At 42.4% G+C, this 27,750-nt stretch overlaps 1 protein-coding gene across 16 annotated transcripts in view; it reads left to right on the top strand.

The window, feature by feature from the left end:
* The window catches only part of syngap1b (synaptic Ras GTPase activating protein 1b), a 116,662-nt gene that overhangs the window by 10,681 nt on the left and 78,231 nt on the right, over positions 1 to 27,750 (top strand). For 13 of the 16 annotated variants that reach the window (XM_090197377.1, XM_090197401.1, XM_090197418.1 and 10 more), the window contains exons 1-2: positions 12,794 to 13,156; positions 22,871 to 22,976. In XM_090197377.1, coding sequence (XP_090053503.1) covers positions 12,881 to 13,156; positions 22,871 to 22,976 — 382 coding nt within the window. In that variant the 5' untranslated portion in view covers positions 12,794 to 12,880. Of the gene's footprint in view, positions 1 to 12,793; positions 13,157 to 22,870; positions 22,977 to 27,750 lie in introns of those variants that run through there. The other 3 variants (XM_090197453.1, XM_090197426.1, XM_090197394.1) reach the window with 1 other exon arrangement.

Raw genomic sequence — 27,750 nt, 5'->3', positions numbered from 1 at the left:
CGAGATGCATATCTGTATTCCCAGTTATGTGAATTCCGTAGATTAGGGACCAACACATTTTTTTTAATTGATTGTTGCATGTTGCATTTATATTTTTGTTCAGTACAGGTTCCTTTCTAGGTTAAAGTATAATGGCCTTACCATCATTCCACACTGCCATTGACTATACACAGTCGCTTTCCACTGACATCTGGGGCTGAACTTCAGAAAACCGATTCAGTCGCTGTCCACTTCAGTGGTGCTGAATGCAGAGGTAGAGTATCAGTGCTCAACAACAGCTTTGCTGTCCAAAACAAGTTTTGTTTATTTGGTTTTACAGTTGACCTTTTTCATATGAGAGAGTAAAAAAGAGAGAAAGCACACACAACTATATATTTGTGCAACTTGATCAGAGGGGAGATAGTTAAATGACACTTATTTTGTAGACCTCGGGCATACATGTGGAACAAGGGACTTTAACAACAATAAAACAATATCTTATTTACCTAATTGAAGTTGCAGTCATGGTGACCAGATACATATCTAAATGATGTTTTTGGGGGAATATACAATTGAGATCAGTTATCCAAGTCACTAAAGTTTTTTGAATGGAAAATAATGTTAGTTGTGGAATGAGACAGAGGGGGACTACTTTACTGAGCAAAAAGTTATTTATTTGGCATGCATTTGATCGCTACAGATACACAAGTTAATCTTGTCTGCTCAAGTCCCCTTTCTTGTCCTTTCAGCTCAGTGGCTTCTGTACGGCTACTGTCAACCAGACAGCAAATGTGTCACCACATGACCACCGATACCACGATGACACAGGAAGCTGTATAACTGTTTGTGTTGATTGAGTGATCTGATTGATTCAGTCAGGGGAAGGGGTTGTGTAAGGTAATTGGGGTGATGATGATGTCATTGCTCCCTCTGAATGTCGGAACATTTGATCACGCAGAGAAAGATGAGGAGAATACACAAAAATCTGACTTACATAATGGATGAAGGTATTGCAGTATTTTATAACTGAAACAGACAGTTCACACACATAGTGGTCTTGGATGCCCAAGTACAATTTTACTGTATATGTTTTAGTTCAACAAGGGATGAGATAACATGCGGTAACATGCACAGACACGTTTAAGAGGGTCTGGGACTCAGTTAGGGTTAACCTTACTATCTCATCCCTTACACTTCTCATTTAAAACCTCATTCAAAGTAATGATATTAATAAATAGAATCTGGCAGTAGGGGCTGCTCTGTTCTGGTAGCCTGCTGCTGGTAGATCCTGTTGAGATTAGGACGTTTTTTTGCCATGGGAGGCATATGTCCATCCATGTTAATGTGTTAGCGTGTGCACTGTAGAAAACCCTGAGGTGAGCTCTGTGCAGTTGCTTAATTCAGGGGGGTTCAAACTAGGGTCCGCAGAGGTGCTGCAAGGGGTCCGCAATATTTGTTAATATATATTTTGGGGAAAATACCTTGGGGGATTTCATTATGTGAAAAGTAGTAATTTTGTGAATTATTTCTAGCTGAAAACAGAATACCACTGTGTATACCAATTTTATGTTTCTGTGTCCAGTCTGAAAAAGTTAAATGACTGGAAGTCTACAGGCACAGTTAGCATGCTAGCTGTTCCTGTTCATCCGACTGTGAATATAAAAGGCTTCATTGCCAAAATCTCAAACTATCCCTTTAACATGGAGGAAATTACAGTCATTGAAGCTAATTACAGGAGTTTTTATGTATAGAAAATTCTTAGGTGGTCCGTCTAAGTGGTGGTGGGCCGTTCTTGATACACACGGGAAAACACACGGGAAAACACACGGGAAAACACACGGGAAAACACACTGGAAAACACACGGGAAAACACACGGGAAAACACACGGGAAAACACACGGGAAAACACACGGAAAAACACACGGGAAAACACACTGGAAAACACACTGGAAAACACACAGGAAAACCGGTGCACCTGGCACCTCCTACCATACCCCGTTCAAAGGAACTTAAATCTTTTGTCTTGCCCATTCAACCTCTGAATGGCACACTTACACAATCCATTTCTTAATTGTCTCAAGGCTTAAAAATCTTTCTCAAAAATCATGAACTTCACTCACTACCAGAACATTTCAGCCAAAAACCTGATTGCCTCTGCCAGGAGGCTGAAACTTGGCCGCAATTGGATTTTCCAGCAAGTGGATCTTACAGCAAGACAATAACCCCAAGCACACCACAAAATCAACAAATAAATTGTTAATTGACCACAAAATCAACATTTTGCAATGGCCATCTCAGTCTCCGGACATTACTCCCATTGAAAACCTGTGGTTTGAATTGAAGAGGGCAGTCCATTGGTGCAGACGAAGGATATCAACGATCTGGAAAGATTCTGTATGGAGGAATGGTCTAAAATTCGTCCCAATGTGTTCGCCAATCTCATAAATCATTTTTGAAAAAGGCATTGCATTGTCCTCGCCAGGTGAGGTATTGAACGGTATAGAAAACAGGGGGGTCGATAATTTGACCCATACCTTTTTGAGATTGTTTTTTATTACTTGTTAAACAAAATATATTTTTCAGAACAACAATTTATTTTATACAGTCATTTTTGTTCATCATTATCAAGGGTGTCAATCATTTCAGACACCCACTGAACATGACAGACATCTTGGTGATGAAGTGAAAGCAGAAAACCCATAACTGAATTCCATTTAGATGGTCTCTGTTGATTCCTACTCAGACATCATTGCGTTGATCTGTCAAAATCAAGGAGGCAAAACGGTGCCATGAAATACCCCAGATAGCTCTGATCCAAGACACCTCTGGCTTTTTCTCAATCAGAAGGTTCTTTCATAATTCCACCCAGGGCAACACAGGGCCTCCCAGTCAGACTCCCCGCCACTCCTCTGTCTGTCAAACGAGATGAGTTAAGCTGTGTAGGAGTTTGAGAGATTGCCATTTTGGGTAATATAACAATGACACAGTTCTTAGTCTATCTCTGGATTGAGGACAGATCACTATAATTATTATTTATCTCTGAGGACCAAAGGCTTGACCTGCTTTCTCTCAGTGGAGCACCCCTCACATGGTGACATGAGACAGGATATGCAAACAGAGAGAGAGAGAGATGGGAGAACACACCATGATAGATGATAGACGTGTGCAAATAAATACAGTTACCTGTGAATGTGGATCACCGTGGTTTCACACACACACACACACACACACACACACACACACACACACACACACACACACACACACACACACACACACACACACACACACACACACACACACACACACACACACACACACACACACACACACACACACGAGTCCCATTCATGTATATTTTCTCTATACTCAGCACATTGAATATCACCTTCACACAGGTTGACAGGGCAGAACAGCACATCACCATGAAGGGTTAGCAGACAAAGCAATCCTGCATCTCATTTCCTATAGATGTTGTTCAAGCCTAAGTAAAGAGAGTTTTGCAGCACAACTTGGGGGATTGCTGCGTAGCCCCGTGGAATAGTCAAGTGAAGGGAAAGGAGAGAGAGAGAGTGATACTGTACACTCTAATAAGCCAACCCAACTCTGCTACTGGCAGTGCAGTCATTCCACCCTACTGCTCTAGCATCCTGGAGGAGGGATGGGAATGGAGAGAGAGAGAGGGCAAGAGAGAGAGTTGTGTGGCAGATAGTGAGAGAGACGATGGTAACGAGAGGGAGAAAGAAGAGCGTGAGAGAAGTGAAAGGGAGACGGGTAGAGTGAGAGAAGGGGGACAGTAGGAGATGCATGTGTGAGAGAGAGAGTGAGGAAGCGAGAGAGAAATGGGCTGTGGGAGTGGGGGACTGAGAGACTGATATGTGGAAGGGAGAGGGGAGCGATAGATTGTGGGGAGATGGAGGGAGGCTGCCAGGGAGTTTGTGGGAAAGTTTAATTTAATTTTGATTCATAGTAGGATGATCAGAACATTGATTTCACCTTTAAATATTATCATTTTGATTTTATTATCGCCATATATTCAAGCAGACGGCTTGCTTATAAATATATAGATCTTGTTTCCTCATCTTATGTTGTCTTACAGTAACAGTAGTGAACGTTTTGGACTGTGGTATCTGTTGATGTATTTTACACAGCCGTGTAAGGAATAATTTAGTATTGTTCACCACCAACATATGTCTATAGTGTGTAGATAGATAGATGGACAGAAAAGATGTGCGCGTGCGCATCAGAGAGAGAGCGAGAGGGAGGGAGGGAGGAACAAGTCCGTTTTTCATGGATGGCTGGGTTGCTATGGGAACAAGATGTGGGCTCCCTTTTCCCAAAAAAAAGTCTCCTCCTTCCCTTTTTCCCTCTCTCGTCACTTCATTTATCTCTCTCCTTCTTCTCAGCATCCCCAGTTCTTCACCTCTCCTCTCTTCCTATCCCCAGCTCATCCCATCACTTACCTCCTCTCCCCCTTCTTTCTATCTCTCCTATCGTCCATCCTTCCCTCCTCCCACTCATTTTCTCCCTGTCTACTCCTCTCTCCCCCTGTCCATTTTGTTCCCTGCTGTCTCCCCTCTTCTACTATTCTCCCTCTCAATCTTTCCCTCCATCTCTTCCTCACTTTCTCCTTGTCTCTGATCATCTGTCTCTTTAACACTCACTTATATTCTATTCTTTTCTCGGTTGTCATGGCAATAGGCTGGGGGCGTGAGGGAGAGAGCGCGAGCGAGCAAGAGTGGGTGTTTCGGAAGTGACATCTCTTGGGCAGTAACCTTGTTTCCTGTGTGTGGAGTTGGGGGCGGATTCACACGTAAAGTGCAGCAACAGTGACGCCGTGTGGACAAATACGTGGTAGTGGAGAGCCCTGCGGTGCCAGACAAGGGCTGACTGAATGATCTGATAGGTGAGAATACACACACACACACACACACACACACACACACACACACACACACACACCTGTGCGGTGTCAGTGTAGTGCGGACCTCTGTGTTCACCTATTCCTTGAGGCCCATTGTGACACATCCCTGACATTTGACGTCACACATGACACTGATGGCCATGTACTAAATGTCCCGAATCAGCGTATTAAAGAACACCATTGCAGACCCGTGTATATTTTCATAAAAACATCAAATCTGGGCAATAAATTCAAAAGCATTCATAGAGTATGGAATGGTCGGATACCCCTGTTGATTACGAATGATGTGATATAGAAGCTACGTGGGCACCATGTAATGTATAAAATGTGTACATACTGTACAGTACATTGTGCTTCTTTGCCTTGAAAGTAGCCAACAAGGCCATGCTGGCGTTGGCACGTTGCCCGACCCGGTCGGCCTGAGGATATTGCATGTTTATTTTTAGCACTGTTTTAGAGCTTAGTGATGTGTATAAATGAACATTACCCCTGTTGGGCTCAGTAATGACAATGTTGAATAAAGCTGTCCAGTCATCTGATGGCTGCTCTGCTCCTTGGCAAACTGCAAAGGTAGGCAGGAAAGAATGGCATTACGTGCCCACAGAGAGAGACCTCAGCACATTCTGAGAGCTTTAATAAGAGAATGCGAAAACAGTGTTTTTTATATTTATAACACAGAACAAGCCCACTTAGATTGGACCGCACCAACCGCATGCACCATACCCTACATGTATTTTAGCTTCTACTCATTGAAATTCCCCCCAAGGTTTTTCAGATGATGAGGCATGAAGGTGGAGGTACAGATTGTAGCTGGAGCACATATTGTGGGTATGAGTCACTGATATCCCCAGTGCATCCACAACATTGTGACTTTCATTAGGTATGCTGCTGTAGGTCTATAACGTTTAGTGTCAAAGGCTTTCTCTCTCCTTGTCCAATGTGTCTCTGAAAGAGGGGAACTAGTGTCACACTCATATTTTGGGATTCCTGGGCCTTGGAATTTAGGCTATATGTTGTCTGCGGTAATGATGATGGTGATTGGGGGGCACCTGAGTGGCGCAGTGGTCTAAGACACTGCATCTCAGTGCAAGAGGCGTCACCTGGTTCGAATCCAGGCTGCATCACATCCGGCTGAGATTGGGATTCCCATAGGCCATCGCACAATTGGCCCAGCGTCGTCTGTGTTTGGCCGGGGTAGGCCATCATTGTAAATAAGAATTTGTTCTTAACCGACTTGCCTAGTTAAATAAAGGTTCAATAAAATGATGATGATTGAATTGATATACTGTAGTAGTCTCAATACTCTAAACTTTTCTTTCCACATTCAAACATTGATATTGTGAATGTAAAAAGTAACACTTCAACGGTGAAACAAGTACACATCCATGTACAAGGAGGTACATAATTCTAGCTGCAGGACAAGATTATACGGTCTGTACATTTTTCTCCATGCCATTCTCAGAGATGATAAAGATTTTTTTTTTTAAATATATACTGTATATATACAGTACCAGTCAAAAGTTTGGACACACCTAATCATTCAAGGGTTTTTCTTTATTTTTACTATTTTCTACATTGTAGAATAATATGAACTATGAAATAACACATATGGAATCATGTAGTAACCAAAAAGGTGTTAAACAATTCAAAAGTAGCCACCCTTTGCCTTGATGATGCTTTGCACACTCTTCTCTTGGCATTCTCTCAACCAGCATGAGGAATGATTTTCCAACAGTCTTCCCACATATGCTGAGCACTTGTTGGCTGCTTTTCCTTCACTGCGGAGGTCCAACTCATCCCAAACAATCTCAATTGGATTGAGGTCGGGTGAGGTCGGGTGATTGTGGAGGCCAGGTCATCTGGTCATCGCTCTCCTTCGTGGTCAAATAGCCCTTACACAGCCTGGAGGTGTGCTGGGTCATAGTCCTGTTGAAAAACAAATGAATGTCCCACTAAGCGCAAACCAGATGGGATGGCGTATCACTGCAGAATGCAGTGGTAGCCATGAAGGTTAAGTGTGCCTTGAATTCTAAATAAATCACAGACAGTGTCACCAGCAAAGGACCCCACACCATCACACCTCCTCGTCCATGCTTCACGGTGGGAATCACACGTGGAGATCATCTGTTCACCTACTCTGCGTCTCACAAAGACATGGTGATTGGAACCAAAAATCTCACATTGAGACTCATCAGACGAAGGGACAGATTTCCACCAGTCTAATGTCCATTGCACGTGTTTCTTGGCCCAAGCAAGTCTCTTTATCTTAGTGGTGTCCTTTAGTAGTGATTTCTTTGCAGCAATATCGACCATGAAGGCCTGATTCACACAGTCTCCTCTGAACAGTTGATGTTGAGATGTGTCTGTTACTTGAACTCTGTGAAGCATTTATTGGGCTGCAATCTGAGGCTGGTAACTGTAATGAACTTATCCTCTGCAGCAGAGGTAACTCTGGGTCTTTCTTTCCTCATGAAAGCCAGTTTCATCATAGCGCTTAATGGTGTTTACAACTGCACTTGAAGTAACTTTTCGAAGTTCTTGAAATTTTCACAAATCTCAAATATAAAATATATTTTTTGCTTACTACATGATTCCATATGTGAATTTCATAGTTTTGATGTCTTCACTATTATTCTACAATGTAGAAAATAGTAAAAATAAAGAAAACCATGGAATGAGTAGGTGTGTCCAAACCTTTGACTGGTACTGTATATAAAGATCCCTCCATGCCCTGGCCTATGTTCACGGCCTAGATTTTGTGATTTGGTCCAATTTTTAATGATATGTGAGTGTATATGAAAACCCCTAGGGGGCTCAGTAACAATAACCACAGTGACTGTGAATCCATGAGTGAAAGGTGACTTAGAGGTTGAAATCAGGGTCATGTAATTCTCTTCATATCGTACGGTGAATCATACCTTGGATTCTACCACTGTGATCCCCTTAATAAGCTTTGCTTATTTAGCAACTCATTTATAATTCAAGAGCAGCTTTATTCATAATTAAACTTGAATATAAAACAAACTCAGCTGTATTCGCTACAATTAGACAGATTGCCTTTTGTGCTTGGCTTCCTACTTGGTGGGGATACAAGCATTGTGAATACAGTGAATATTTTAGAAAGCTTTTAATTTAAAATAAAGGTTCTGACAGGGTTGTTTGGTTGAAGTAGGCCTATTTTCAGGGTCGGAGTGGCTCTCTTTTTGGCATAGTGTCAAATGGACAGCATGGCCCGCTGCTGTGAGTGTGCCCATGGTGCTGTGTGTCAGCCGAGTCAGAGCCTGTTTACATCATTCAACCTGCAGGGGCCTTTCCTTTCTCAAACATGGGGAAATGCGCAAGGGTTAAAGTGTGCTGTCTGTAAAGTGAAAAGGTGTACGTAGACACTAGACAGCTGTTGTTTTTACAAGATGTATGGGTAAGAGTTAAATAAAGTGTGTTAGAGGGTTGACTCTGGGACTTGTACAATCTGCAGATATGTAGTGTGTGAATTGTGAAAACAGTCTTGGTGTGAAGAGTGGGGAATGTCACTTTGGCTAACCTCTCGTCGAGGGCTTGTTTCCGGCCTTGTTGGGAGGTGTCTGTGGATTCACTACACAAGGCTGTCTTGAGTGAGAATAGTGTTGAGATGTTTGCTTCACATTCTGCTTGAAATGTAAAAATGAGGCGAATGGAAAGGATAGCAAAAGTGTTTTGATGAAAACATTAACATAGCCCCTGACATAACTTAGAGGGAAAAGAGAAAGAAATATGAAAGAGGGGAACATAGAAAGAGACTGGAGGAAAGATGAATAGGAAGGTCAATACGTGAAAGACAGTAGAGAGAGGGAGAACCAGAGGGATGGTCAGAGTGAGTACAAGTGATAGAGAGACACACTAGGAAGTGGAGACTATGAAAGATTGTCTTTTTCACTAAGAATCGTGCCCTGGTTATTTCTCAGTGACCGAGCATCATGCTGACTGAAGCCAGAGCTTGGCTAATTGACTCCAGCAGTTGTAGTGGATCACCAAGCTTCTTTTGCTCTGTTTCATGCCACGGCCCTTCTGCTTCAGGACCCCGGGTCTGTCTGAAGAGCTGCCTGTCTGTTACGGCCGTCTGGTCAGAGGGGGAACCTGGGGACGAACATAGGCATGCCGATGCATTAGCGATGTAGTATGAAGATATAATATTTAACACACAGAACTTTCTGGGTCCGGGGACCCCTTTTGTGAGAGCAACTTCATCAAGGACCCCCTCACAACCATAACACAACTCGCAGTGCGATGAAAATGTCATACAAGGAGATGTTTTACTGTGACATCTGCAGTGCATTGCTGGGCGAACCAAGTCTCGGTCCCAGGGAAGGAACATTTAAAAAGCCTGCCTATTGGCATCGGAGATATATTTTTTTCATTTTCAAGCTAATTTCATGCAATAAAAAAAAAAAAACATAGGCAATGTCACATTCGTCGTAATGAGTAGACCAAGGCGCAGAATTATTGTGTGTAGAGTTCCACATATTTTTAATAAACCGAAACTCAAACAAAAACAATAAAGCATAAACAAAACGTGAAGCTACTGGTGTGCACACAGGCAACTAACTGTAGACAAGATCCCACAAACACAATGAGGAGAATGGCTACCTAAATATGGTCCCCAATCAGAGATAACGATAAACAGCTGCCTCTGATTGGGAACCATATCAGGCCACCATAGAAATACAATATCACCTAGATGACCCACCCAAGTCACTATCACGCCCCAACCAACACAGAGAATAAACAGCTTACTATGGTCAGGGCGTGTCAGGCAGAAAGAAAACTTTGCAGTTTTAAAGATGAAATTAAAGTGCATTTATGTTCAAAACAGAGAAACATTGAGCTGAAAAATGTATAATTTGTAGATATCCCTGTGAGCTACCCAGGCCTTGCTGCCCATGGTTAATAAGAACCTACATTGTAGGTGAATAATAATTACATTGCTTTGTGTTAGATCCTCTAAACCAGTGGTTCCCAAACTTTTTATGGTCCCGTACCCCTTCAAACATTCAACCTCCAGCTGCGTACCCCCTCTAGCACCAGGATCAACACACTCACACTCTCTGCCATCATTGTAAGCCTGCCACACACGCACTATACATTTTTTAAACATAAAAATGAGTGTGAGTTTTTGTCACAACCTGGCTCGTGAGAAGTGACAAAGAGCTCTTATAGGGCCAGGGCACAAATAATAATATTATAATAATCAATCATTTTGCTCTTTATTTGTTCAACAAAAATTGTGAATAACTCACCACAGGTTAATGAGAAGAGTGTGCTTGAAAGGATGCACATAACTCTGCAATGTTGGGTTGTATTGGAGAGCATCTCAGTCTTAAATAATTTTCCACACACAGTCTGTGCTTGTATTTAGTTTTCTTGCTAGTGAGGGGCGAGAATCCACTCTCACATAGGTACATGGTTGCAAAGGGCATCAGTGTCTTAACAGTGCGATTTGCCAAAACAGGATACTCTGAGTTTAGCCCAATCCAGAAATGTGGCAATGGCTTCTGATTTAAATGACATTTTCACAGAATCGCTTGTTGCAATTTCGATGAGGCTCTCTTGTTCAGATATCGGTAAGTGGACTGGAGGCAGGGCATGAAAGGGATAACGAATCCAGTTGTTTGTGTCATCCGTTTTTCGGGAAAGTACCTGCGTAATTGCGCACCCAACTCACTCAGGTGCTTCGCTATATCACATTTGACATTGTCCGTAAGCTTGAGTTAATTTGCACACACAAAATCATACAATGATGAAAATACCTATTTGTTGTCCTTGTTAATGCAGACAGAGAAGATCTCCAACTTCTTAATCATAGCCTCAATTTTGTCTCGCACACTGAACATAGTTGCGAAGAGTTCCTGTAATCCTAGATTCAGATCATTCAGGCGAGAAAAAACATCACCCAGATAAGCCAGTCGTGTGAGAAACTCGTCATCATGCAAGCGGTCAGACAAGTGAAAATGATGGTCAGTAAAGAAAACTTTAAGCTCATCTCTCAATTTAAAAAAAAGTGTCAATACTTTGCCCCTTAATAACCAGCGCACTTCTGTGTGTTGTAAAAGCGTTACATGGTCACTGCCCATATCATTGTATAGTGCAGAAAATACATGAGAGTTCAGGGGCCTTACTTTAACAAAGTAACAAAGTTAACCATTTTCACTGTAGTGTCCAAAACGTCTTTCAAGCTGTCAGGCATTCCCTTGGCAGCAAGAGCCACTCAGTGGATGCTGCAGTGTACCCAAGTGGCGTTGGGAGCAACTGCTTGCTCTACTATGTCTCCCTGTCACGGCTTTTGCGCCATCAGTACAGATACCAACACATCTTGACCACCAAAGTCCATTTGATGTCACAAAGCTGTCCAGTACTTTAAAAAAAATCCTCTCCTGTTGTCCTGGTTTCCAGTGGACCCCACCTAAACGTAACGGACATATACCAGGAGCTGTGCCAGTCTGTTGACTCATCCAGCTGTAACTCATAGAATTCACTGGCTTGTATGTGAAGCAGTAATTGTTTCAAAACATCTGCTGCCATGTCACTGATGCGTCGTGAAACAGTTGTTTGATGAAGACATTGTCTGTATAGTTTTTTTGGCCTTTTCCCTCAGCATTGTCCAAGCTATATCCATTGCAGCAGGAAGAATTAAAGTCCTCCATAATAGTATGGGGCTTGCCTGTCCTAGCCACTCGGTAGCTCACCATATAAGACGCTTCTAGCCCCTTCTTATTAATGGTATCTGTTGCTTTTATACTGTACATGTATTACAACTCGAAAGTCATCTTTATTCTCGCTCAAAAACTGCTTTGGCTTATTTTTCAAATTGGCATGTTTTGTTTCTAAATGTCTGCGCCAGAGTGAAGGAGTCATCGAGTTGTGAGATAGTACTTTTGCACATATAACACACTGTAGCTTAGGAAAGGACCTATTCCCAATATCAGTGAACCCAAAATCAATGGAGTTCTCATCATATTTGCGCCACTTCGATGGTCCAACGTCCCTGTCTGTTGTTCGGTGCTTTCCCGGGTAAGGGGGCAGTAGCTCTTTGACTGCATCAGATTCACAACTGTCAGTGTCCATGCTAGCTGGGCTAATAACAAATGTAGAATTACTGATGCTAGCATTGGATGTGCTCGTGGAAGCAGAACAACTTGTGTTGTCGACAGGTGCAGGTGTAGTACTGCTGGTAGTAGCAGTACTGTGCTTTCCCGGCTGGTAGAGCTGGTATGTGTCTCTATGGATGCGGGCCTTACTTTTTTTTAACCATTTATACATTTTAGAGCAAAATGGAATGAGCAGCAGCTACGTTTGGCTACATACGGACAGTTAGTGGAGTTTCAGCGAGAGAGTAACGGTTAATGTGATTGGATGTTAATTATTTGACTAGGCTAGCTGTATTTGACATTGTGTTGTTATTTCGCTTAACACTAGATGGTTTAATTTCATTTTTGGCAGTGAAACAAGGTTACGCAGGCTAGAATAAAACCTAACCTAAAAGTATAGCCCCATTAGAAAATACAAATGGACTGCTTGAAAATGTGAAGAAAAAATATATAAATATATATATATTTTTTGTGAATCACATTTTTATTTTGCATACCCCGACGGCATTGCGTGTATCCTGTATTTTTTTAAATGATTTATTTTATACATATTTAGAGATCTGGCCACGGACCCTCTGCAGTACCTCTCCTGCGGACGCCATTTTGGGAACCCCTGATTTTGCAGACCCTTTTATCCATATTTTGGGCTATGGCTACAAATCATAATAAATAAACTCTGTAGAAAGTGTGTTTTATTTTCTCTGAATCAGTGCATTGATTTGTGAATTATTTACTGCATAATGGACCAGTCCTAGATGAATCTGTCCACTTCTTTCATTGAGCATTGTTGTTATGTGTGAAATGTGGACAAATGTGAAGAAGTCACATTGCATTTTCAGTGTTTTGGATTCAACTGATGCAGATGTACCAGCTTGTAAACATAAACAACCATCTGTCGACGGGCATGTTCTGGCATGTCCTCCACCATCCAGTCACCCTAACTGACACATCTCCCCTCTCTCCTTCCCTCTCCCCTTGTTCTCTCTCCTCCCCAGATGCGAGGTGTGCCGTCCCCCCCTCCTATCGCCCCCATGCCCCTTCCTTTGCCACTCCCTCCTACGACCACCCCGACTGGAATCCCCGTCTCTGTGTGATCTCCGGAAATCAGCTCTACATGTTGGACCAGGAGGAGGTACTTACCTACTGCTGCACACACTATAGAAATACAATCCCACCCATCACCCACCCATTGACTTGAAAGGGGATTACTGTTCTAGGAATTATATTTCTATCTATTCAATCGCCACTTTGCTGTATTAGACTGGTTTGTTTGAACTGACATGAGTGTCTACAACACTGTCATGACAGTTTCTAAAGCCACAAGGTTTAATAAAACATTACATATCTAAAAAAGGATATCACCACAATTGACCCTTTAGGCATGTAACTAACTGCATTTGACATGACCTGACTCTGAGACACTTTAGGAATACGGGACTCTTTCAATCTGACTGTTTATTACTAATCCCCCCCCTTAGATTACTTGCCCTTAGATAACATGCCTTAGATTACTTGCTATATCATACTAAGTAGAATTTTAGCCTGCTAGCTAAGACCAGAAGGGGGTACTATTCCTTCACTTTTGTACCTGTATCGCCTTGGGAAAGGATTCTCTTTAAATGTAGACCTTGTAGACAGATTTACAGATTGATATCCAATAAATGAATCCGAAAACACAATTAAAACACAGAGGTTTTGCTTACACACTTAACGTCTACTACACTACAATAACAGTGTTCAGAGTACATTTGATTGAGAGTATGAGTCTATTAACGACTATGTAATGATGTAATGGGTACTGTAGCGGTACTTGCAGGGTGGCTAGCTGCCAATATCTTTCATTCTCGTCACTCACAAGGAGTATAAAGAACCTTATGATCCAGATAAGGGCCTTTTCAGCTATGGAGCGATGCGAAGAAGGCCCAAGTCAATTAATCAAAGGCTTATCCCTGTCTAATTGTGCCAATGAGGCAGAAGCTATGAATGGATTTGAGGCAGACCTAACGGGCCAATAGCCACCACCTTGGAGAGAGGATGAGAGGCGATTAAATATTCATGCCTGTCACTCACCTCATGCGGCGCGAGTGGGCCTCTCCATCTCTCTCTCTCGTTCCCTCTTTCTCTCTGTCTCTCTCTGTCTATATGTCTCGCTCAACCTCTCTCTCTCTCTGTCATACACACACACCCCTCTTGATTAATTTCTGTTCGATTCAAATGTTTTTAGTGGCATGACAAAAAGCAATCATATGTTGCCAAAGAGGAGATAAGGTGGAACAGAGGGGTACCTCTCTCTCTCTCTCTCTCTCTCTCTCTCTCTCTCTCTCTCTCTCTCTCTCTCTCTCTCTCACACATTCTATTTCTCAGGCTACCTCTCCTCCCCCTGCTCCCTCCCTCCCTCTCTCCCTGGTGTGACTGACAGTAGTGTTTGGCTATCCCACAGACCTGCTCTCTCCTTTCTTCCCCAAGCAGCTCCATTGAGATGCCACTCTGTTTTGTTTTGTGAATGACATCCATCAAAAGACCATTCACTCTTCATTGCGGCCTCTTTAGTCTCAACCAAGGGTCTGCTTGAGGAAATAACAGTGCTCTGGAAGAACATGTTAAAATATCTGTCACGTCACCATTGTGCTATTCTGTGCTCCCCTATTTCAAATATGCTTTATTCACCTCAGTAAACACTACAAGTGCTGAAACGGGTGATGTTGAAAGCTTGACTTATGCATAGTCCGAATGAACCTAATAGATTAAGAGTGTACCCTTTCGTCCAAGTACAGAAGTCACTATACCTTCTGTTCAACACTTTATTGTTTGTGTAGCTTCCCCTACTTGCATACTTTCCACCTCAGAAGTCAATCGAAAAAAGTGAACACTAGACAATCCAACTTAACTTCACTCCCTAACAAAAAAACTCTATGCTGCACTGCCATTGACAGTAGAAGAGCACTGACCACTTCCCAGTGGGCTGCTGTTAGCCTTCTGTGCCCATGGTGGGAGCGAGAGGATCGACAGTGATGGCTGCCACTGATATGAAGTGACAGAGCCCCGCATTGTATGCACCAGACGCCACACACCAGTGCCCTGTCCTCCAGTCATATGCCCAGGCATCGCTCTCCCTCCCACTGTGCCCCAGTGTTATGCAAGCAATCAGAGGGCACTATTTCCTGCTAGCACAGCGCTAGCACTAGCATGTTAGTATCCTCTCTCACCACTACTGAATCACATTAGCCTGCTAGGCTAATTCAAAATAAAGGGAATTAGAACAGGATTTGTCTCAGTATCCATGCATGGCCATTGTGTTGCATTCCCTGCCCATACAGTGCCTTGCGAAAGTATTCGGCCCCCTTGAACTTTGCGACCTTTTGCCACATTTCAGGCTTCAAACATAAAGATATAAAACTGTATTTTTTTGTGAAGAATCAACAACAAGTGGGACACAATCATGAAGTGGAACGACATTTATTGGATATTTCAAACTTTTTTAACAAATCAAAAACTGAAAAATTAGGCGTGCTAATCACTATATGTTTGCAATGGCTTTGGCAGTGTTGATACTGTAAATTAAATTCATTAGCGACTGAGCCAACAATGCAGCGCCATGGTGGCTTTTCCTGTAGCTACTGTTGTCCCATTGCATAAAGCATGACTCAGGAGTAGTTAGCATTTTTACACATGCATGACCCTTGGGAACCCATTTGGAAACAGGGGGGATGTGACAATTATGAAATAATAAGGCACACATGGATGGAAGGAGTCATGAGAAAGAAGCTCCTTCATTTGACCAATAAGAAGGCTCAATGCACTGTACATTGGCAAATCCTAAGGTTATTTAACAAGAGCTTTACTGCCTTTTGGCATCTGAATAACTATTACGCGCAACTGAAATAAGCCATTTTCAAAAGGTCACCACTTATTACATAAGTAGGGGTTATACACTGAGTGTACAAAACATTAGGAGCACCCCCTTTTATCTAACATTCCAACTGAATATTGTGGGAAATGTCCACATAGGGGAGTAGTGGGACAGCTCTTCCACCAGTGTTCTGCAGCATGCTGAAATTTTACATACAAACAATGAAGATGAACTTTGGATTGGAATTTGATCCGATTTAGTACTTAGGGATGCTCTCTAAATGCCCTCTTTTCTCATTCCAAGACGCCAAGATTCCAAGACGCTCTGATTTTATCACATGCCAGTTGCTGTGTCCAATGCCTGAGGCGAGGGAACATCTGTCAGTGATAGGACGTTATTGAGAGACTTGAGGACAGACAGTGGTGTTGGCCAGCCTAACTGTTTGTCATACTTCCAGGGACACAGAGGCTGATGTGTGTTTGTGTGCGTGCGTGCGTGAGTCTGTGTGTGCGCGTGTAGTGGACTCAGCCGCTGTTTGATCACAACTCCGTTACAAAGTAATGGATTACACACCCGCCGCTCCATTACCCCCCCACCCCCACAGACACACAGCTCACACACCAACACACACACCACCCATATCCCCCACCCAGCCTACCCATCACAGCTGGGCCAGTAGTGACATATGGTCCAGGCAGCCTGCAGCATTGCTCAACTCTCCATGCCAGGCCCCCTCTCCCTCTCACTCAGATCTATGGCTTTCATTCTCCCTCTACTCACCACCCACCATCTACCCCTCCTTGCAGTGCCTGAGCACAGTCATCTGTCTATTTCAGTCTTAGCCACTTCTGCTTCTACTCTTGCCTCTGACTACAGTTTGCCTGATGCCGAAACCTAGTACAATTGACCTTCTTGTTAGCTATTAGAATTACCTCACGTATGAATGAGCTTATCTCTGACAACACTCAAGGGAGCCTAGGTCTGCATGCCAGTATTCAATCTACTTTTCAATTGAATGAAATGGATTGTTGACTCGCCCAACAAACACCGGAATACCCAGAGACAGAAACTCAAGGACAGAAATTAGGAAACACTGCTATACTGCATAAGATTCCCATTCCAATTATAGTCGTTTACATATTAGCAACGCAATCCCCATTAGCATGCTTTCTTGCTCCCTGCAGGTTTCAATGCTAGACCACTGCCCCTGTGTGATTGTCAGTGCGGGCCCCATGTGCCCTCTGTCTAGTCTGCCAGTGTTGTGTGCCAACCTGCCTTGTGTGCCCACTCATGAGCATGGCTACCAGGGACGGTGCCAAGGCCGTGTCAAGTCCCCAGCTGCAGCGCCACTGTCCTAACCAGCCCCCCCCCACCCCTCTGCCAATCAAACACTGCCACACAAGCTATAAATAGCGCTGAGGTGTTCCCCCTCGCAACCAGAAAGTGCTGTGTGTCAGAGTGGGTGTGTACGTGTGTGTGTGTGTTTATGTGTGTGTGTGTGGGGGTGGGGTCTTTTCCATACACTTGTTGTGATGAATTGTGTCTGAATGGGGACACAGTGGAGATGAGGGGGGGAGTGGGCTAACTGCGTTCAAGTGGACATCATTGTGGAAATTACTGTGTTTAGCATGCCATGATAGACTAGTATTTATGTAGGGTGTTTAAGATCAGTTTTGAGTCGGAGTTTAATGTGATCTAAACGGCCTCTCGGCTGCTCTGTGAACATTTTCAGTTCTTATTCCTAGTCAAAGTCACTACTCTCATTGAGGCAACTCCATGCCTTAGACTCAACTGTAGTCCGGGGCAAAACTTTCTGAATAGAAATGATTGATTAAGTAATAATACACTTAGATTATCAAAGCACTTTGCACTTACCGTATGCTGTACATGGATCACATTTCTTTATATTACTATTTTATGTGTATCGATACATTTCATTAGCAAAGTGCTCGTAGAATGCAGAAAGGAGTTCTGGTGCAGCACAGGCTCAAGGAAACAAAAGTAGAGAAGAGTGGATACAAACATTTAGGGACGTCTCTGAAGTCTTGTGAATGAATATATCCGTTAATTATCCAACAATATAGCAACTATTACGCTTATGGCCTTATAAAAAGGCTTGGAGACAGATGGCTCATATTATGTACATGTTAGAGAGTATATCTGTGTTAGAAGGATATTCTTAGTGTTTATGGTCCAATATTGAGGTAAATTCGATTACATTGAGAAATAACCAGAAATAATGTGAACGTTATAAACAGATGTTAAAATGAGGTCTGATGCATTTAAAACAGTGTGCTCGCAGTGTATCATAAAAAATATGTAAACAGCAAAGCCAAGTCTTTCAGTGCACAAGCTTTTATGCATGCACGTGCTGGACTCATAAAGATTGGGTGTCTTATAATACATTTTTCATAGAGGAACTCATTCCGTAACTTGCAATATATCTGTCCTCAGCGTGCGATGTATCTCACAACATACTCATTAGTGTGCACTAAGTGGATAATACAAGCATAATCATATACACACTTGATTTATGGTGTGTGTATCCCTGATTACATTTTTAAAAAAAGAGGTAAACGTCAACTAAATGAATCCTGCCAATGACAGCGACGGGAGATGTCTTCTGGCTCACTGGGCTATGGGGGATTGTATACCGTGGTAAAGGACTCTATGGAGTGCTGTACATCCACTAGATATGTCTAGTGCAGCAGACTGCTTGTTATGTATGTTGGGGGGTGGGTTCTGTCGCCTGCAGTGGGTGTATGTACAGTTAAAGTCGGAAGTTTACATACACCTTAGTCAAATACATTTAAACTCAGTTTTTCACAGTGCCTGACATTTAATCCTAGTAAAAATTCCCTGTCTTAGGTCAGTTAGGATCACACTTTATTTTAAGAATGTGAAATGTCAGAATAATAGTTGAGAGAATTATTTATTTCAGCTTGCATTTCTTTCATCACATTGCCAGTGGGTCAGAAGTTTACATACACTCAATTAGTATTTGGTAGCATAGCCTTTAAATAGTTTAACTTGGGTTAAATGTTTCTGGTAGCCTTCCACAAGATTCCCACAATAAGTTGGGGGAATTTTGGCCCATTCCTCCTGACAGAGCTGGTGTAACTGAGTCAGGTTTGTAGACCTCCTTGCTCGCACAAGCTTTTTCAGTTCTGCCCACAAATTTCCTATTAGGATTGAGGTCAAGGCTTTGTTATGGCCACTCCAATACCTTGACTTTGTTGTCCTTAAACCATTTTGCCACAACTTTGGAAGTATGCTTGGGGTCATTTTGACTCATTTGGGACCAAGCTTTAACTTCCTGACTGATGTCTTGAGATGTTGCTTCAATATATCCACATAATTTTCCTCCCTCATGATGCCATCTATTTTGTGAAGTGCACCAGTCCCTACTGCAGCAAAGCACCTCCACAACATGATGCTGCCACCCCCTTGCTTCACGGTTGGGATGGTGTTCTTCGGCTTGCAAGCCTCCCCCTTTTCCTCCAAACATAATTATGATCATTATGGCCAAACAGTTCTATTTTTGTTTTCTCCAAAAAGTATGATCTTTGTCCCCATATGCAGTTGCAAACCGTAGTCTGGCTTTTTTATGGCGGTATGGAGCAGTGGTTTCTTCCTTGCTGAGCGGCCTTTCAGGTTATGTCGATATAGGACTCGTTTTACTGTGGATATAGATACTTTTGTACCTGTTTCCTCCAGCATCTTCACAAGGTCCTTTGCTGTTGTTCTGGGATTGATTTGCACTTTTCTCACCAAAGTACGTTCATCTCTAGGAGATAGAACGCGTCTCCTTCCTGAGCGGTATGACGACTGCGTGGTCCCATGGTGTTTATACTTGCATACTATTGTTTGTACAGATGAACGTGGTACCTTCGGGCGTTTGGAAATTGCTCCCAAGGATGAATCAGACTTGTGGAGGTCTACAATTTTTTTTATGAGGTCTTGGCTGATTTCTTTTGATTTTCCCATGATGTCAAGCAAAGAGGCACTGAGTTTGAAGTTAGACCTTGGAATACATCCACAGGTACACCTCCAATTGACTCACATGATGTCAATTAGCCTATCAGAAGCTTCTAAAGCCATGACATCATTTTCTGGAATTTTCCAATGTCACACCCTGACCATAGTTTACTTTGTATATTTCTATGTTTTGGTTGGTCAGGGTGTGAGCTGAGTGGGCATTCTATGTTTCATGTCTAGTTTGTCTAGTTCTATGTTTGGCCTGATATGGTTCTCAATCAGAGGCAGGTGTTCGTCATTGTCTCTGATTGGGAACCCTATTTAGGTAGCCTGTTTGGTGTTGGGTTTTGTGGGTGATTGTCCTTAGTGTCTTGATGTCCTTGTTCTGTGTGTATGTACACAAGTATAGGCTGTTTCGGTTTTTGTTACGTTTATTGTTTTGTAGTGTTTGTGTTTAGTGTGTTTTTTTCATTAAACATGAATCGCAATCGACACGCTGCATTTTGGTCCGACTCTCCTTCTCATACAGAAAACCGTGACATCCAAGCTGTTTAAAGGCACAGTCAACTTTGTGTATGAAAACTTCTGACCCACTGGAGTTGTGATTCAGTGAATTATAAGTGAAATAATTTGTCTGTAAACAAGTGTTGGAAAAATGACCTGTGTCATGCACAACGTAGATGTCCTAACCGACTTGCCAAAACTATAGTTTGTTAACAAGAAATTTGTGGAGTGGTTGAAAAACGAGTTTTAATGACTCCAACCTAAGTGTATATAAACTACCGACTTCAACTGTATGTATTAAACTTTTATGTCATCCATATTTTGCTGGAAGCCCTGCTACATGTCTATTACATTACAGCTGACATGGTCATATGGTTAAAACGTGGTTATTTGACCAGCCGGCGAACCTCACACACATACAGTACCAGTCAAAAGTTTGGTCTCACACACTCATTCCAGGGTTTTTCTTTATTTTTATTATTTTCTACATTGTAGATTAATAGTGAAGACATTAAAACTATGAAATAACACATATGGAATCATGTAGTAACCAAAAAAGTGTTAAACAAATCTAAATATATTTTATATTTGAAATTCTTCAAAGTAGCCACCCTTTGCCTTGATGAGAGCGTTGCACTCTCTTGGCATTCTCTCAACCAGCTTAATGATGTAGTCACCTGGAATGCATTTCAATTAACAGGTGGGAATTCCTTTCCTTTTTAATGCATTTGAGCCAATCAATTGTGCTGTGACAAGGTAGGGGTGGTATACAGAAGATAACCCTATTTGGTAAAAAGATCAAGTCCATATTATGGCAAGAACAGCTCAAATAAGCAAAGAGAAATTACAGTCCATCATTACATAAAGGTCAGTCAATGCTGAAAATTTCTAGAATTTCAAGAAGAAAGTTTCTTCAAGTGCAGTCGCATAAACCATCAAGCGCTACGATGAAACTGGCACTCATGAGAACCGCCACAGGAAAGGAAGACCCAGAGTTACCTCTGCTCCAGAGGATGAGTTCATTAGAGTAAACTTCACCTCAGATTGCAGCCCAAATAAATGCTTCACAGAGTTCAAGTAAAAGACACATCTCAACATCAACTGTTCAGAGGAGACTGCGTGAATCAGGCTTTCATGGGATGAAATACACACACACACACACACACACACACACACACACACACACACACACACACACACACACACACACACACACACACACACACACACACACACACACACACACACACACACACACACACAGTGGTGGAAAAAGTCTCCAATTGTCATACTTGAGTAAAAGTAAAGATACCTTAATAGAAAATGACTGAAGTAAAACAAAAAGTCCCCCAGTAAAATACTACTTGAGTCAAAGTCTAAAAGTATTTGGTTTTAAACATACTTAATTATCAAAAGTAAATGTAATTGCAAAAATATACTTAAGTATCAAAAGTAAATGTAATTGCAAAAATACACTTAAGAATCCAAAGTAAAAGTATACATAATTACAAATTCCTTATATTAAGCAAACCAGACAGCACGATTTTCTTGTTCTTTACATTTACAGATAGCCAGGGGCACACTCCAACACTCAGACATAATTTACAAATGAAGCATGTGTGTTTAGTGAGTCTGTCAGATAAGATGCAGTAGGGATGACCAGGGATATTCTCTTGATAAGTGTGTGAATGGACCCTTTTCCTGTTCTGCTAAGCATTGAAAATGTAACGAGTACTTTTGGGTGTCAGGGAAAATGTATGGAGTAAATCATTATCTTTAGGAATATAGTGAAGTAAAAGTAGTCCAAAATATAAATAGTAAAGTAAATATGGATACCCCAAAAATGACTTAAGTTGTACGCACACACACAGAAATCAGTACCATGGATAGCCACATCACATTTAACTTACGTTGACTGGACTCAATTGTTTTTGGTATCTTTTAGTTGTCACTGTATTAAACTAAACATTAGCATAGGTGATTTGATTCTGTTGAAATGTAAAAGTTAAAATGGTGCTGGAATAGTGGAGGCAGCCACTACTACACGACTTGCGGTAACTCACCGGGGTTCTAAATCAATAGTTGTTTAGTAGTCCAAAAATGTCAGTAACATTAACTTGCTTGACCATGCTGTAGGTCATGTAACTGTTTGTCATATGCAATATGCTTTGTGGACTTCACCGGACAGATGTTGCTCTCCGTTTGTTTTGATGAAACAAAGATGTGGTTGAATTTATTCTGCCACTGTGTCTTCTTATTGTTTCAGCCTTAGGCCAATAAATCAGTGTCAAGGCATAGGAACTAACAGGTTATAGAGCAAGCAATGTAATTATCACAACACCTAGGTAATAAGGATTTTTTTTCTGGTTTGGCTTCTCCAGAAATTTTACCCACGCACCGCTACTGCTCAGTGATAGACATTTCAAGATACTATCCATTATGGTCTTCTGAAAATATAGCTTAATGCATTATGCGTGTGTGTTGACCTGACCTTGTCTCTCTGTGCATATGCAGGTACACCCTTTGTTGATGCGCGAGCGGCGCTCCGAGTTGCACAGGAACAAGCTGCTGCGAAGGACAGTCAGCGTTCCTGTTGAGGGGAGGCACCATCCAGAGATGGGTAAGTTGGCCATGGGCCCTTCTATCTCCCTGAATTATTTTGGACCATAGAAATACAGTCAATAGCTTGGAACCTCTGACCATAAAGCACAAATGTTATGTTGTACTTCCTGCTTTTACTTCCTGCTTTACTCTTATGGGGACCCTCGCAATGGCTGCCAGTCCACTGATTATGGCGTCATTGACTTGAATGGGAGGCCCGTTCTACTCACTCTAGTTCTGTGTTTCTGACTCTACCTGTCATGGGCTGCTCTCACCTTTCTCTGCCTTTCTACTTCTGATATTTTGTGATTATGTCTTTCTTACTGCCTCTCTGACTCGTTGTCTCTGCCTGCCTCTTTGCCTTACTCCATCTCTCTCACTCTGCTTCATGTTTGTCTCAGCATTGATACACTCCCATCGTCCACATAGGGCGACTCTCCCCACAACAGTCTTGTGGGGATACTGAAATAGGCCACTCACTCCATATTTGACATGAACCTGTTCCGGTCTGACACAGCAATACTCTCCTATAATGGCACAGGCTACACAGGCCTACTTACTCCAGAAGAGTGATGCTCATCCCACTCTAAGCATCTCTATGATATAGCATGTTATCAAATAGCCTTCCATTGAGAACCATATGCAGTGAGAGCCCATCCAGCCTGAGGAGATGCCCATACTGAATGGGATCGATGCCCCCCAAGGCCCCCCGGGCATCCCATTAATGAGCTGATTTCTGATGTCATCCTGTCATCAGAATTCCACATTTACGGAGTCAGTGTCAAGGGAAATGCTTGTGACACAGTGACCCATTTCAGAAAGACTGTGACCTACTGCATAACTTGGAACTGAGATAACGTGAGATCATCATTGGGATAATCCTAAAGTGAGAGTAGATTGGATGCAAGCAAGTGAGTAAATTGCATACATGTGGATTGGATGGGATAAGGATACACTGCCGGTCAAACATTTTAGAACACCTACTTTTTCTTTATTTTTACTATTTTCTACATTGTAGAATAATAGTGAAGACATCAAAGCTATGAAATAACACATATGGAATCATATAGTAACCAAAAAAGTGTAAAATATAAAAAGTATAAAATATATTTAAGATTTGAGATTCTTCAAATAGCCACCCTTTGTCTTGATGACAGCTTAGCACACTCTTGGCATTCTCTCAACCAGCTTCACTTGGAGTTCCCCCATATGCTGAGCACTTGTTGGCTGCTTTTCCTTCACACTGCGGTCTGACTCGTCCCAAACCATATCAATTGGGTTGAGGTTGGGAGATTGTGGAGACCTGATCATCTGATGCAGCACTCCATCACTCTCCTTCCATCACTCTCCTACTCTCCTGTTGAAAAACAGATGACAGTCCCACTAAGCCCAAACCAGATGGGATGGCGTATCGCTACAGAATGCTGTGATAGCCATGCTGGTTAAGTGTGCCTTGAATTCTAAATAAATCCCAGACTGTGAACCCAGCAAAGCACCCCCACACCATAATACCTCCTCCTCCATGCTTTACGGTGGGAAATACACATGCAGAGATCATCCGTTCACCCACACCGCGTCTCACAAAGACACGGCGGTTGGAACCAAAAATCAAAAATTTGGACTCCAGACCAAAGGACACATTTCCACCGGTCTAATGTGTTTCTTGGCCAAAGCAAGTCTCTTCTTATTATTGGTGTCCTTTAGTAGTGGTTTCTTTGCAGCAATTCGACTATGAAGGCCTGATTCACACAGTCTCCTCTGAACAGTTGATGTTGAGATGTGTCTGTTACTTGAACTCTGTGAAGCATTTATTTGGGCTGCAACTTCTGAGGCTCGTAAGAGCCAGTTTCATCACAGTTTTTGATGATTTTTGCGACTTCACATGAAGATGTTCTTGAAATGTTCAGCATTGACTGAAAGTAATGATGGACTCTCATTTCTCTTTCCTTATTTGAGCTGCTCTTCCCATAATAGGGACTTAGTCTTTTACCAAATAGGCCTATCTTCTGTACACCCCCCCCCCTCCCCCACCCACCTTGTCACAACACGACTGATTGGCCAAACACATTAGGAAGGAAATAAATTCCACAAATGTACTTTTAAGAAGGCACACCTGTTAATTTAAATGCATTCCAGGTGACTAACTCATGAAACTGGTTGAGAGAATGCCAAGAGTGTGCAAAGCTGTCATCAAGGCAAAGGGTGGCTATTTGAAGAATCTCAAATATAAAATATATTTTGATTTGTTTAACATGTTTTTGGTTACAACATGATTCCATATGTGTTATTTCATAGTTTTGATGTCTTCACTATTATTCTACAATGTAGAAAATAGTAAAAAGAAAAACCCTTGAATGAGTAGGTGTTCTAAAACATTTGACCGGTATAAAAAAAATCTTCGAAAATCCAATTTTGACAAGACTTCAAAAAAGAAAAATAGGACACAAAGGCATGGAATCAAAATGACAGGCTAAACTGTCCAATTATACACAATATCGAGATAGCAAACAATGCTCTATGGGGGATGAGGTCAAATAGACCTTCCGATGTTGTCCTCTACTCACTTAAGTGCTTCCTTCCAGGGACACATACAGTAAAAGTAATAGATTACTCTTGTGTCATAACAAAAAAACAAGCTTGAATTTGTATCCATCTTGGTATGCTTCCAATGTGTTTATGTACTGTATCTATCCTTGAAACGTGAATTTTAATTTATCATCGTTTTGATAAATGAAGACACTTGACAACTATCCCAGCTGGGTCCTAATGTAATGACCATCTCTGATGAAGACATTTGGCTCTGCATCTATGATTAGGGACATATACGATACTTCAGTATGCTCTTTGGATTGGATATGGAAAGTTACTCAGACGCAATTAGTCTACTTCCCCATCCACTTCCTTGTATTGCACCTTGAAAGCACGGAAACAGTTAAAGTTGGAGCAATCAACATGCAATTAAGGCATTCATCTTGGTAGATAATTGCAGTGTGCTGTAAATGTTATATGCAAATATCTATTGTAATTAGAACTTCAACCTAAACCCTATCCACAGAAGTTCTGCTTGCAGCCACACAGACCAACCCAAAATCTTTGCTCTGTGCGGAGCGGTCCAAGGTACTGAAACAGCTCTAATCTTTGGTGGATTCTAGCCCATGTTGGGCCCTCTGTCCATGATGTTTAAACACCCTATGTACCCTGGACATATATAAGGTACATATAAGGTACAGTAGTTACAATAGGGAGACAAAGGCATCCCGAGTGGCGCAGCAATCTAAGGCACTATATTGCAGCGCTTAGGCGCCACTGCAGCCTGGGGTTCAAGAAGTGCGGCTTGGCGGGTCATGTTTCAAAGGATGCATGTCTTGACCTTCGCCTGTCCCGAACCCGTTGGGGAGTTGCAGTGATGAGACAAGATCGTAACTACCAATTGGGGAGAAAAAGTGGCTAAAAAAATGTTTAAAGGAAGAAAAAAAAATGAATAGGGAGACAGACTGTGTGGGGCGGTAGTGCCAATAGTGGAGTATAAGGAATCTGGCTTGAATAGCAGTTGCTGCATTATGGTGGTTTTAAGCTGCAAAATGCCACGTTTCTGAGCCATTCAGCCATAAAGGGAAGTTATTGAAACTAGCTGGGGTTGTCTCTGTACTGTAGCATGTTTCTGTATTTACTGCCAGAGTATTTTACATTTGTGTTAACTTGTCATTTCAAACAGCTCAAAGAGCAGGTCTGACCTACCACAAAACCCCTGTTTACCATATCAGATGTTAACCAAGTGAAACTAGCCATGAAGTGCTTTGAAAAGCTGGTCATGGCTCACATCAACAGCATCCTCCCGGAAGCCCTAGACCCACTCCAATTCGCATACCGCCCCAACAGATCCACAGATGACGCAATCTCAATTGCACTCCACACTGCCCTTTCCCACCTGGACAAAAGGAACACCTATGTGAGAATGCTGTTCATTGACTACAGCTCAGCATTCAACACCATAGTGCCCACAAAGCTCATCACTAAACTAAGGACCCTAAATACCGCCCTCTGCAACTAAATCCTGGACTTCCTAATGAGCCGCCCCCAGGTGGTTAGGGTAGGCAACAACACGTCTGCCATGCTGGTCCTCAACACCTGGGCCCCTTAGGGGTGTGTACTTAGTCCCCTCCTGTACTCCTTGTTCACCCACGACTGCGTGGCCAAACACAACTCCAACACCATCATTAAGTTTGCTGATGAAACAACAGTGGTAGGCATGATCATGACAATGACGGACCAGGTCAGAGAACTGGCAGTGTGGTGCCAGGACAATAACCTCTCCCTTAATGTGAGCAAGACAAAGGAGCTGATCGTGGACTACAGCAAAAGGCAGGCCGAACAGGCTCCCATTAACATCGACGGGGCTGTAGTGGAGCGGGTCGAGAGTTTCAAGTTCCTTGGTGTCCACATCACCAACGAACTATCTTGTTCCAAACACACCAAGACAGTCGTGAAGAGGGCACGACAACACTTTTCCCCCCTCAGGACATGTATACAGCTGCACCATCGAGAGCATCCTGACCGGTTGACCGTAAGCTCTACAGAGGGTAGTACGTACAGCCCAGTACATCACTCGGGCCAAGCTTCCTGCCATCCAGAACCCATATACTGTAATAGGCGGTGTCAGAGGAAGGCCCATAAAATTGTCAGACTCCAGTCACCCAAGTCATAGATTGTTTTCTCTGCTACCGCACGGCAAGTGGTACCGAGCCACCAAGTCTAGGGCCAAAATGCTCCTTAACAGCTTCTACCCCAAGCCA

The sequence above is a fragment of the Oncorhynchus mykiss genome, chromosome 2, assembly GCF_057628025.1.
Source record: "Oncorhynchus mykiss isolate SJ-2025 chromosome 2, ASM5762802v1, whole genome shotgun sequence".
Classification (NCBI taxonomy): domain Eukaryota; kingdom Metazoa; phylum Chordata; class Actinopteri; order Salmoniformes; family Salmonidae; genus Oncorhynchus; species Oncorhynchus mykiss.
This window is presented reverse-complemented; position numbering and strand designations above follow the sequence as displayed.